At 38.2% G+C, this 13,516-nt stretch overlaps 1 protein-coding gene across 12 annotated transcripts in view; it reads right to left on the reverse strand.

The window, feature by feature from the left end:
- LOC121310568 (disco-interacting protein 2 homolog C-like) overlaps positions 1 to 9,196 on the reverse strand; it is a 166,246-nt gene extending 157,050 nt beyond the window's left edge. For all 12 annotated transcript variants that reach the window (XM_041243674.1, XM_041243677.1, XM_041243676.1 and 9 more), the window contains exon 1: positions 8,883 to 9,196. In XM_041243674.1, coding sequence (XP_041099608.1) covers positions 8,883 to 8,961 — 79 coding nt within the window. In that variant the 5' untranslated portion in view covers positions 8,962 to 9,196. The remainder of the gene's footprint in view (positions 1 to 8,882) is intronic.
- Positions 9,197 to 13,516: the final 4,320 nt, after the last annotated feature.

Genomic DNA, 13,516 nt, shown 5'->3' on the forward strand with positions numbered 1-13,516 from the left:
TCAGATTTGTTTTTAAATTATTATTATTGTATGTGAACCTTTTGTTTGTCACCGTCACAATTCTTCCGGTTCTTTAGTGGATACCTACCTGATAGCCTTGCTGATGGGCCAGTTTGTTTACATTGCCCACTGGTTTGCTTCTGCCATGATTTGTTCTGTTACAGAGCATGAAGAAAAACACTGCATAGCAAGCAACTACAGAATTCATCGTTTTAAATATGAAAGCTGTATTCAAAACTGCATTACCTCATGCAATTTAAATGCTTGGTATTACCTCATGCAATTGAAATATTCTATAGAAAACACACACTGTGGAAGTCATAGTAGACACACACACACACTGTAAACATAGCAATAGTTTAGGTGCTCTGATGAATAGATAAGAAGCAAACCCTTGTTCACACACATGTATTTTTCCTTGAATAAGAGCAGAAACAAGCAATTGCTCCAGAGGTTGGCAAGATTGGTTTTATTTACTGTTCCTTCACCAACTAAAGTGGTTTTATTGGTGCAGATGTGTATTTAAGAATGGCTGTATTTACACATGCATGGCTCTGTTAATAAAAACTGCAGCCCACCAACTCTGCAATAAACATATTCTGGTGTGCATGTGTGCGCCATTTAATAACATTAGCAGTGGTACAGTGGAGCTGCTGTCAATGTAGCAGAGTGTTGTAAAACACCACATAGTGATTTCATTCCACAGTTCCTACCCCATACAACATGCACCGAAGAGAAGTGGTGGTGCAATATAGAAATACAATGACCAGCCCATAACACACCTCCCTATGAGGCTTTGGCAGCAGTGACATTCACATGCAGGTCCTGAACATATTGGGGCATATTAATTAAAGATGACCGGATCGCATCACACTCTCCTTTGTAAAAAGTACAACTCTAGACTGCTTGGTTTGTGTTTAGAATCAATGTGAAGCGCCTCACTTGGCTTTTGATGCCGACAATATGGATGTGGGCCTGGACTCTGACTTCAGTGAGAAATGGAAGCGGAAATGATTCGTCAGAGTATTTCCACAAGAACAACATTCATGCCAGAGTTTATGACAGGGTGTTAATGCAAAAGGCAAACAGGGTAAAATAAACAGACCAAAAATATATAAATACTGTTCTATTCAGAGACTAATTGTTTTTCAATAAAATCTATTTTTTTAGCGGTTAAGTTTCACAGCTTCTCCCTGCAGTTATCTTCTTTTTTTATATATAAAACGTAAAGACTAACACTAAATACACTGGGATTCCAATCCAGTTCTTATAAGTTATCAAACAGATCTGTTACAAAAGGAATGTGTGCATTTTCCCAGAAAAGTCTTACACTTGTCATAAGTTTTATAATGTGTTGGTACAGTAAGCACTAAACACGTTATAGTTATGACTTATTTAACCTATGCCTCTTTTACATATTGACTGCTACAGATGAAAGAGTTATCTTTGCGTTTGGGGCGTCTGTATACAAAAGTTAAACAAACTGAGGGCACCGCTTCCAAACTGTCTTCGTCGTGTTATGGAATTTGGTTTGCATAGGCAAGTGCACCCTATATTTAGAAACTATTTAATGGCAGTTGGTTAAAGCACTAAAAGATGAAAGAATATTTATTTCTCCAGCACAAAATGTGGACATCACAATTGTAGAACTAACCACAATGATTTTAACAAAATAACAGGCCTTTGCATTCCATTGGAAAGAAATGATGGACAAGCTTGCACAAAAAACTACAGTGTGTCACAGCACATTAATAAACAAATTAGTCATTTGAATCCTGCTACACAAAGACCAGGGTTTTTTGGTCTCCATGGAGGAAAGCTTAAACTAATGCAAGGTGGGACTGTGTAGCACAGACATCTTGCAGGTTTTTGAACGATGCTCTACAACATAAGTTTAGAGCTCTCCTAGCTATCGTCTGCTTTAGACAGTGCTCCATGTTAAAAGCAATAGCTGACTGTAAATTTAACAGTTTAAAGATGACAGAAACCATCTCAGTAGGCTGCTTTGTGATTCTTCATGGCTGACTTAAAGGATGAAACTTTAGGTTCCAATGTCAGGGGCATTCACTTTCAGACATGAAGATAATGTTATTCTGATATCAATCCTCGTTCATTTGCAAACTTCCAGATTTTAGGTAGGTGGTGGTATGCATTATGGGCAAAAATATATAGAATTTAAATTCTTGCATAAAAAACATGACAATAGTTTTCCTGGAATGGAGAAGCCTTCTAGAGGGTCTACTGGAGAATAAATGAATCAAATCAATCAGTCGACCCAATTAAAAAGCTAAACAAGGTGATAACTGACATGGGGGTTGCATTCAAAACTGCAAACAATCGTTAAATGGAAGCTCTGTTCTTTATAACCTTTTGGTTTTAAATTATTTACGTTCATTTTAACCAAACCCCAGAGTCGATTGTAAAAAGATCAATGGCAGACTGTTGTTTTCGAAGGTCCCCTGTGGATTCATAGGACGTCACTTAGGCCTAGCCCTCACTGCAACTTATTCACGGTTCCCTCAATACACCAATAATTACTGTTAGACAATTACAAGAACCTGAATTCTCAAAGAACTCTGAACTACACCTGTGCAGCCTGGCTAACCAGTGAAAAATGATGAATTTAAATCAAGGGAAGTAACATTAAAACTGTACAATGCATTAGTAAGACCTCATGTACAATATTGTGTTCACTTCTGGTCACCTCACCACAAAAAAGATATTGCTGCTCTAGAAAGAATTACTCCTGGTTGAAAAGGCAGGTCATTCAATATTCAGTAATTGACAATAGACCAGTTTATATGTGTGATTATTTCATGTGAATTGACAATACGCGTGAAACTTGGCAGGGAAAGCTTGTGAAAGTGTCCCAAAAAACGGTCTCAGTATTTTACCGAGAAAGTCTCCATTTCTTCTGAGATTCCAGGAAAAGCTTGTGAAATCAACGCCCACTTACACATGTAAACATGAGTTTCTTGTGAAAACATTAATTAGCTTATTCAAGTCCTTTCCTAAAGCTGATATAAAAGTCCCATGGGAATACGTTAGTTAACATGGTCCAAAGATGGCAGCAGGGAAATTAATGCTTTGTTTGTAGTATTCTTTATAGCGCAATTCATATAGCACATCTCAAAGCGCTTTACAGTTTAAAACAATACACAACGATATTAAAAATGGACACAAAGAAGGTTAAACATTAAAACAAGGACACCCAACAAGTTTAGCCCAGAAACAGAGGACACACAGCACCAGTACTGTACAACACATAAACAGCCAGCCCTACACAGACTCAAATGCCATTTTAAAAAAATGTGTTTTTAGTTGCTTTTTAAAAATATCAACAGTATTTAAATCTTGTATTTTCTGTGGGAGAGCATTCCAGAGATTAGGGCCTTCAGTTGCTATGCACCCATTTCGCATAGACAGCATGTGTTTATAAAGTATCATACAGATTGTATTTACCAAATTTCTGTTAAAAACTATTGCTAAAAATGTTTCATAAACTGCATCATGGGCTTGTGAATGCAGAATACACTTGCAAATAGCTTTCCAAACAACTGTCAACACGTCATTATTGTAAATTTATACTAAGTACTATGCTTATATGTGTATAACTATACTCCCATGCAATTTCTCCTAGTTACTTATGTCTGAGCAAACCCCGTGTCCATCCTCCACTTATGTCCGATGGAGCAATGAAGAGGCTCGGGTGCTAATATCCATATGGGAAGAAAAGGATATGACGAGGCAGCTTGATACCATGCACAACACGAACATGGTTTAACCCACTCTCCAAATAATATGCGGTGTGGCATTTCCGCGACGTATTTCTTGGGAATCAACAATACTACTCAATATTCCAATTCTTTAATAAGCAGAAGCAGTCACACAAGTGCAGCACACATGAGGATGCTATATTTGGTATAAAGAGATACAAAACAAGCTATTGAAACAAAAATGTGATACAAAATAAAAGTACAGTCGGGTTACAAAAATAAAGATAGCCGTGCATCTCTAATAGCAGGATCCTCTTCATATCGCTGTTGTGCAATTCTTGCTGGAGGCTGAGATAGCTGTTCCTCTGCCTGCCTGAGCATCTCCTTATGGTCCTGGCACAGACTGTGCAGGATGTAATGATTTGGGGAACAAGCTCGTGTTCACTTCAGTAGTATCGGCCCCCTCCCTTGCAAAAGCCCAAACACCTGTTCAATGACCACTCAGATTTGGCCTAGTTTATTATTAATAAACTGGGCGCACACACACACACAGACAGATGATGTGCGATAAGCAGTGTGGGTAACAACACTAAAACATAGTATTATGAATGCAGGCACTATCCATCAGCAAACCACATCTTTAGTAACCATTTAGATCAAGCACGATGACACGTGGATTCTCTCTCGTGAAACTGTTCTCTGCTCATGTAAACAGTATTTTGGGGACTTTCATGGTTAACAGTATAAGAATCTAAGTGTGCCGTCAGCATGGCTAATTTACCCCCCCCCCCCCTTCATTTGCATGGCATTCGGGGAAAAATAGGCGTTCCAAAGGGAAATGAGAGGCTTTACATGTAAACACAAAAAGGCACCATGTCCACATTTATTTCACGAGAAACAGATATCTCAAGAAAAGCAAAAAATGTAACTTGGCCTAATGAGATCCCGGGGCCTTTTTTGACCTGAAAAAAGAAATAAGGACCAGGGGGGTCACAAATGGAGATTAGATAAAGGGGCATTCATAACAGAAAATAGGAGGCACTTCTTTACACAAAAAATTGTCAGAGTCTGGAACCAAGTCCCCGATGATAATGTTGAAGCTGACACCCTGGGATCCTTCAAGAAGCTGCTTGATGAGATTCTGATCAATAAGCTACTAACAAGCAAACGAATGGCCTCCTCTCGTTTGTAAACTTTCTTGTGTTCTTATGAACCTGGTAAATCATTTTAATTTATTTTTTGATTTCACACAATTATGGTTTCCTTTGCTTGGTATCTTTTTAATGCAGCCATTTAGAAATTATGTTACACAAATATGTTTATTGCAGAGTTGGTGGGCTACAGTTTTGTCACTGAATCCAGTTTAAGCAGTGTTTGCTCAGCTATTCGAATGCTTCTCCCTATATAATTTCTATTTTAAAACAGAGTGACTCTCGCATGCATTTAGCATCGACATGCAACGCAGTGTGGATTACATTCTAGGTAAAGAGTTTTTAGAGCAGGGTGTGGGAGGACTAGATTGCATTAGATGCTAGAAATGAAGACATTATTACAGTGAAACATTCAAGATTCAAAAGACCTGTTAGCTTAGAAGGGGCATCCACTATAGGATGATGACAATGGAACATGCCATTACGATTCAGACAATAACAAATACATTGCAGAGCCTCAACACCCAAGTGATCTGAAGCCTCTGTATCTTGTGACCAAGTTGGATTCTGTGCACTGCCAGTCTGCCCAGAACCCTAAGGAGAGCCAAGTCTGAGTGCCTCGATCAGGCATGGCTCCATATCAGTTGTAGTCCGCCAGAGAAAATAAAAAATGCTGCATAATGGCAGCAGTTTTAAAATTGGAGATGGAACTGCATATCCAACAAGTACTTATTTTTTTCCAAGTTAACAAGTAAAAGCTGTTTCTAATGATCAAAAGGAAAATAAAAAAGTTTTGAAGATTTAGCCTTTAAAAATCAAGATGAAACATACAGGGCCAGGTTTGTGATCACTTTTAAAATGTTAACCCAATCCTTAGAATCTACCCCAGCATTACCAATAAACTGAGCCAGATGTGTCTGTGATTATGTGTTAATGACACAGGCAATTAGGGTATTGTGCAAAAAAAAAAAAAAAAGGAAAAATATCATTAAACTGTACAGGTCAGGCAAAGCAGCAGGAGCAGCCCATATCAGTACACCCAACTTCAGATTATATTAATGAATTTCATCTGCAATGGGGACATACTGAGAAATGTCACTGATGGAGTTCATTAAAGATTTAATAGTACGGACGGAGACAGGTTTCGTGAATTCATGTTCTCACATTGGTATATATTTTAAAATGCAGCTAGACAAGTTTCATTTAAGTTGAACATTTAAACAGCAGCACAAGAGTGATGTACTGAAGCAATACTGTTCAGCAGGTCAGTCCTTCGCCAGTCATTACTGATCCAGTAAAGGAGGTAAAGAACAGCCTGTAGCAAAACAGAAGGCGTGTTCCACACTACTGCAAGACAGTCATGATCTTTACACTCACAGTACTGACCATTATTCATTATTATCATCATCATCATCATGCATTATTCATTTACCAGATACTTTATCCAAAGACTTAGAGACTAGGGGTGAGCTATGCATTATCAATGGCTGCAGCCACTTACAATAGGATTTCAGTTTTACGTCTCATCCTATCAAGCCCTTTTCTTTAGCCATTGGACCACCAAGCATTTAAATTTTATTCTTTACTTTTTTTTTTTAATCAGTGCTTTGTCTGTCTGAACAGAAAGGCAAGATTTTTTTCTTCTAACAGGAATTGAAATAACCTCTCAATGCTTTGCAGTTAGAGCCACTCCAGATTTTACAAGGAGCTTAGTAACAACTGACACTCTTTAAACAAAGCCAAACATTAATGGCTGAGTTACTGCTATGCAATCTTATTTCCATCTCTGTGCTACGGCATAGGGCTGACGTGTGTGAGCGTTAGCATTTTAAAAAAGCACACAATAAAGGAAGCAGTGTTTTGCAAGCCTTTGTCAAACAAGCTGGCTCGGCTGATGTCTGTGATTGTGTGCTGCTACTCATCCATACAGCAGAAATCACCCTGGTGAACCATGAAGCCATTTACAGTGGCTAGCAGAAAGCAGAACTGTCTGAAGAATCAACAACTTAAGTACTGTCTCGCCTAGTACCAAATGAACTGTACTTTTGATTCAGGATGGCTTCCACTGTCTCACTCATGAGACTACCTGGTGCTTAGCAACCATACTACAAGACCTGGTAGCAGCTTGCTCAGGTATACTTACACACAACATGTACTGCTGATCTGAATGTTTATCCAATGGAGAATAACCAAGAAACTGTACTTTCAATGGCACCTGTCTCTAGCCATCCCTTAATGTTTTATATATAAAACATTAAAATTGTATTTGTGAATGGTATTCCTAATCAACTGTACTGCTTAATACAAATGTACGGTTCAGTCTTCGTGGTAAGCCAGAAACATCAAAATTATTATATCCCCAATAATTCCACTGAAAAGTATTATTTTCTTGGTGGTTTTGTGCAACACACTCGTAAAAACAAGCCCAATAAATGCATTACACAACTCAACATAAATGAAATGCAATCATAAAATCCAGCACTGAAGCGGTTAATTCTCCTGGTCTCCCATAAAAGCGACGTTATAAAACTGCAATAAAAATGAACGCCCTTGTCCAGGCGCTGGATTCGGCACTGGAAACACTGTGCACTTTCCTGCAATGCGCCTCGGAGACCGTTACCAAAGACAACAAGCGGTCCCGAATCAAGTTCAGATTTTCATCACAAGGGCGCATGACTTCTTGCTTGGGACTGTTTTAATAAAATAGTGTTTTAAACAGCATTCCAATAGGATGATAACAATAAACAAGTGTCAAATATCACAGTCCCTCTCAGCAGTTTATATTGCAACACGCTGTACAATCAGATACCATAACCACCCCCAATAAATAAATAAATAAATAAATAAAACCGCCAAGAGTCAGAGCTGTCATATTATCACAAACGACATTTGAAAACTCAATTGTTTTGCTAAAAACAAAAATGAAAATAAGACACATGATATAAATCAATGACACGTCTTAAAAACGTGCTAAACATCATGCACTTTGTGTATGTTTCAATCTAATATAATTTGAAACCCATTTTGTAAACAGAAATATTCTCCAGCCCGGAGAACTCATGTATTTCCATTCCAGAATGCATAATAATGTATTTTTAAATAATTAAATACAAATGGCACACTCCCTTCACTGTAATGTAAAAGCTAAGGAGCGCTATCAATAACATACCGGCAATGCCATATTCCAAATGGATTTGAATAACTGAGCAACAAATGGACACTTTTTCTCCATAAATGGCTCACTTCATTCAACCCACAAGCAGCGGATAATTCCTCATGCCCCCACCTATAATAAAAGACACCATGAAAAAACGACTTGCCCGTCAAACGAAGCACCCACTCTGCAGTGGTATATCTGTGAAGATTGTGTTAAAATAAGCAATAGCAACAGTGTAGAGAAAAGGCCGGGTTTTGTTTTTTTTTTTTTCATCTCTCTATCCTCACAAAAAAGCCACATCAAATTCACACTGCTGCGTTTATATAATAAAACGCTCCAAGGATAAGCGCGGCCAATCCGGCATTCAAATTACAGAAATGGGTATGCTGTAAATATGACTATAGTCAATGCATACGGATATATTATATACACATTCAAACATAAAACTAAATAGATAGGGTCACAAAACGACTTGGGCTCACAAATGCAAATCGTAACATTATCCTGTTACCACAGCAATAACATCATCAATGTATGATTGCAAGAAGCAGTTGGTCTGGAAGTGAATTCCAGTGTAGGGAAGCAGAACGTCTTAATACTGCAATTCCAAGGTCAACGAAAAATGCATATCCAAATATAATTTAATAACAGTATTCTACAGACTGCCCTCTTGGATGCAAGCATGATGCACCCGAATTGGATCCTTTCGCGTTTAGTTGTTACATTCTTTTATACACTGGAAAAAAAAAAAAAATCATGCAGATTGCTAGATTGGTTTCAAGAGCCGTGCGGGGTGACAATTAAATAGCGGGAAAAGGAAAGGGCAAGAGAAGATTAATTCCAGATCAAATCGTTTACCTTCGGATAATTCCAGCTCCAGCTCGGCGAGTCTGGCTCTCACCTCCAGAGGAAGCGGTAGGCTATCACGGTCGGCCATTCTTTCTGCTTTACTAAACCTCTATTGCTTTTTTTTTTTTTTTTAATCCAAGTCTTTAATGCAGTCCTTTTCCCGCAGATAAGCAGCAGAACGCAGCGGGTATGAACAAACGGCGTTGCTATTCTGTTCTCCCTCAGTAAAGCCCCGCCATGGCCGTGTGTCTCTGTGCAAACGGGCTCTGGAAAGCGAGTGGAAATCTGGCTGTCAGTGCGGAGAGACTCGCCGTTGCTGCTTCTGCCTCTGTCAGCCACACGTGATCCCAATGGGAAAAAAGCTCTGGTTAGAGCCAGAAGAGGGCGCTAATTGTCCGTAACCTCGGTCTCGCAGTATTAATAATATACCTGTCTATATGTAGAGTATTTATTTCATTGTGTTTACAAACGCAGTTTATGCAACATATACCGTTATTATTATTTAATATTCATTATTGACTGTACTTATGGTTTGGTAAAGGCTCATTGGTCAATGACTGGGAACATGAATGTTGAGGATTAGGTCCTCAAATTGTGGGACACACCTGTGCCCCGACATTTTAAACTGAAAATCATTACTTCTATTAGCCAGGATTAATTCCCATTGTAAAACACGATCTCTGGTACTGCGACTACATCAGAAAGCTTTCGGTTTACAAGCCATGAAATCTGTTACACTTACATTTCCCTGGTCATTTCACCTCCGCCGTGTCTGGGTCACTGCGTGTTACTGGCTGAAAGCGTGTCAGTTATAGGGGGAGCCGCTGTCCGGTTAATAACAGGAAATAAACTGTTGAAGAGATTAGGTCTATTACACCCTCCCTGTGGAATGACCAAGATAGGGTAACACTATCTGAAAACACCATTATATATTGTTTTAAAATAAAAACGCATATTTGTTTATGTGTTTCTTTGAAAATTGCACATTTGTGATCTACACTATATAATAAAAGGAAGTTCACAAGAGGTGATATTTATGAAATCCCGTTCTTATCTTCAATCACTTTATAGTGCCAGTGTCAAAGAGAAGCCTCAAAATGGAGCCAGGTAACCAGTGGAGTACCACAGGGATCAGTATTAGGTCCTCTGCTCTTCCTAATCTATATTAATGATTTAGATTCTGGTATAGTAAGCAAACTTGTTAAATTTGTAAAAACTTGTTAAATTTGATCTATACAGCATACAGAACTGGGCAGACACATGGCAAATGATTAATGTGTAAAGTACTGCAGGCAGGCAATAAAAATACATATTAATACCATATGGGAGATACTGAAATTGAAGAAGGACTCTATGACAAAGATCTAGAAGTTTATGTTGACTCAGAAATGTCTTAATATAGACAATGTGGGGAAGCTATAAAGAAAGGGGGCAACAAGATTCTTGGATATATATTGAAAAGTGTTGAATTTAAATCAAGGGAAGTAATGTTAAAACTGTACAATGCATTAGTAAGACCTCATCTTGAATATTGTGTTCAGTTCTGGTCACCTCACTATAAAATGGATACTGCTGCTCTAAAAAGAGTGCAAAGAAGAGCGAATTATTCCTGGTTTAAAAGGCATGTCATATGCAGACAGACTAAAATAATTGAGTCTATTCAGTCTTGAACAAAGAAGACTACGCGTCGATCTGATTCAATCATTCAAAATTCTAAAAGGTATTGACAATGCCGACCCAGGGGACTTTATCGACCTGAAAAAAGAAACAAGGACCAGGGGTCACAAATGAAGATTAGATAAAGGGGCATTCAGAACAGAAAATAGGAGCCACTTTTTTAAAGAATTGTGGGAGTCTGGAACCAACTCCCCAGTAATGTTGTTGAGGCAGACACCCTGGGATCCTTCAAGAAGCTGCTTGATGAGATTCTGGGATCAATAAGCTACTAACAACCAAACGAGCAAGATGGGCCGAATGGCCTCCTCTCGTTTGTAACCTTTCTCATGTTCTTATGCTGCTGGAGATGCAAACACCAATGGGGCGGCTGTTTCATTTGCACTTCCAGTTTTATTGTATTAAGTATTTAGTATTAAGTGTTTCCTAACAGTCTATGAAAGGATTGAGTCTCTTCGGTATGTAAAACAAGAGACAACCAGAACACAACACACAGAAACGTTTTCAAGTTAAAACTGTTCATAAGGAATGTATGTGTGTGCATCCCTATGAAAGGTTAACTCTGATACCGGCTACATTGTGAACAGAATGAACTGCCAGCACGGCTCAGCAGTTTGTTTAGACAGAAAATCAAAGGATCATATTTTAGCATTATTATTGGATAAATAGCTTTACACCAGAAATACTTAACACAAGGCAATTAGACAAGGACAGTGGCTTCTTTTACCCCCAATTTGTAGCAGTTAGTTAATAAAACTAGTGGAACAGATACAAATGAATTCTTTAACCCTGACTTACTTGTTTGATAGCCTGTTCTATGTGTTTGGTGTTAGCCTCTACTCCAGTTTCTGCTTAACCCTTCATAGAGATGTACATAGGAACAATTTCCCCTTGGAACAATTTTCCCTTGAAAATATTTTCGTGCAGTGTTCTGGTTTTCTTGTTTTCCTATAATTGAAGAGACCCGCCCCAGGTGACCCCAGCAATTATCGAAAAAAAGACAACCAGAAATAAAAATGTAAGCAGCCCCATTGATGTTTGCATCTGCAGAAGAAATCCATAAATCTTACCTGCTGTGCACGTCCATGTGTTATATCCTGCCGATCGCAAACGTGCACTTTTGAAAGAATCAAATAGCAGATATGCATTTTTTATATACTGTCGATCACGAATGAGCACTTTTGAAAAAATCACTTAAATCACTTAAAATCAATTTTAATTTGATTACATGTGTTTCTGTTTATTATTAAAAAGTGAGTTTCTGAAGGAAGGCTTTTTCCCAATAGTCACCTGCAGTGTACAACTGTGGCAGAAAAGACTCCTCAAGCAGCAAGGTTTCAGAATTTGACCCTAGATCACAGTTACAGTATGTGGGGTGTCTTTTGTGTGTGGTTCAGTTTTTACTGACTGGTATCATTTGCACAACCCACACCCAAAACAAAGATTGTTAATGTGTTGAAGTAAAATAAAATATTAATTCATCAGGGGACTCTGAGGACTTTCTTTCTAATTAAATAGAACATTTTCCTCCCCAAACATCTTGAAACAATTTAGCTTTTTATTGAAATTCTATTTACGTTTCTGGAACCTTGCTCCTTAATCCACGTGGCGTAAAATTTCCAGACATTTGTATTATGCTCAAAGAATGTAGCAGGGAGTTAAAAAATATAGCGTTATACATCCCCATGGGTTGCTACAACTGTTTAAATAATGTACCTGTCATTTTTCTTTTCATTGTTAACATCCTGACAACTTTTTACACTTATAACTTTAAAAGCTCTTTTCAAAATGCTCTAGTGCACTGGGGTTTGAGATCTGTCCTCAAATCAGTACAGGAAGAGCGATTAAAAAAAATAAATAAAACTTAACAAATGCAGTGGCTTTTCAGTTCCGTACCACATCATGGATCGTTATTGCTGTGTCACCTGTTTGACAAGATGGGCAATAATCCTTACACTATCAGTGCACCAGAGCGACAGTTTTGAAAAGAGCTTTGAAACACACTTTAAAGTTGTAAGTGTAAAAAGTTGTCAGGATGTTAACAATTTAAATAAAAATACAGGTAAGGTATTTAAACAGTTTTAGCCACATGCTGGGACGTCTCACGCTATATGTTTGTAACCCTGTGTGGCAAGATGGCTTGCGGGTGACTTCAGACCAGGAAATGCAGGACACAGTAACTGGGGTTGAATGCGCTGCAGCACAGATTTATTTCAAAGTAAATAGATATAACAAACAAAACAAAACCCTTAAACAAAACGGCATGGTGGCCAAAACAGATGAACAATACAGACACGGAACAGACAAGTATCGTGCTGGTATAAAACCAGCACTGGTAGCAATTGCTTTCTAGATTTATTCTTTTTCTCGTTTCGCCTCTGAACACACTAACCCTGTTCAGCTAAAGCTGATGGTTTTTAAAAATGTGACCGTTTCCGGATTAGCAATAAATGAATCAGTTTGGAGATTCTGCATGAGTTTAGCCTGGCTGGGGAATTTTAACCCCATCCATGCTGTAAAATAATTAACAACAAACAACGTTCACACACAAGACCGTACCTTTAGATAATAATAATATAACAAATACAAATGCAAAATAACACCAAACATAAAGTAGTCACAGGGCAGGGAGTACCCTGTTACACCACATTTATCATGGTTCGTCTATTAAACAGCCAGTATCATGTACATATTCCGTAATTAATGACAATACCTGTATGTATTGTAGCTTACTGTACTGTTTCAAATCTTCACAGATAACTTGAAATAATACTTCACTATGAACTAATATGGGCAACTCCAAAGCTTGATGGTGTGTTTACATTTTTAGCTTCAGTCCCAGAATTAGCATCTTTATTAGTTCTGGTCAGGTAGTAGCGGTGCTCCCCAATAAAAGTCTCACTTATTCTCACTAGAGAATTCCACCAAGCTAACCTTTACAGACAGTGGCTTCTCAGGTTGTAGGATAC

Source organism: Polyodon spathula, chromosome 3, assembly GCF_017654505.1.
Source record: "Polyodon spathula isolate WHYD16114869_AA chromosome 3, ASM1765450v1, whole genome shotgun sequence".
Taxonomy (NCBI): domain Eukaryota; kingdom Metazoa; phylum Chordata; class Actinopteri; order Acipenseriformes; family Polyodontidae; genus Polyodon; species Polyodon spathula.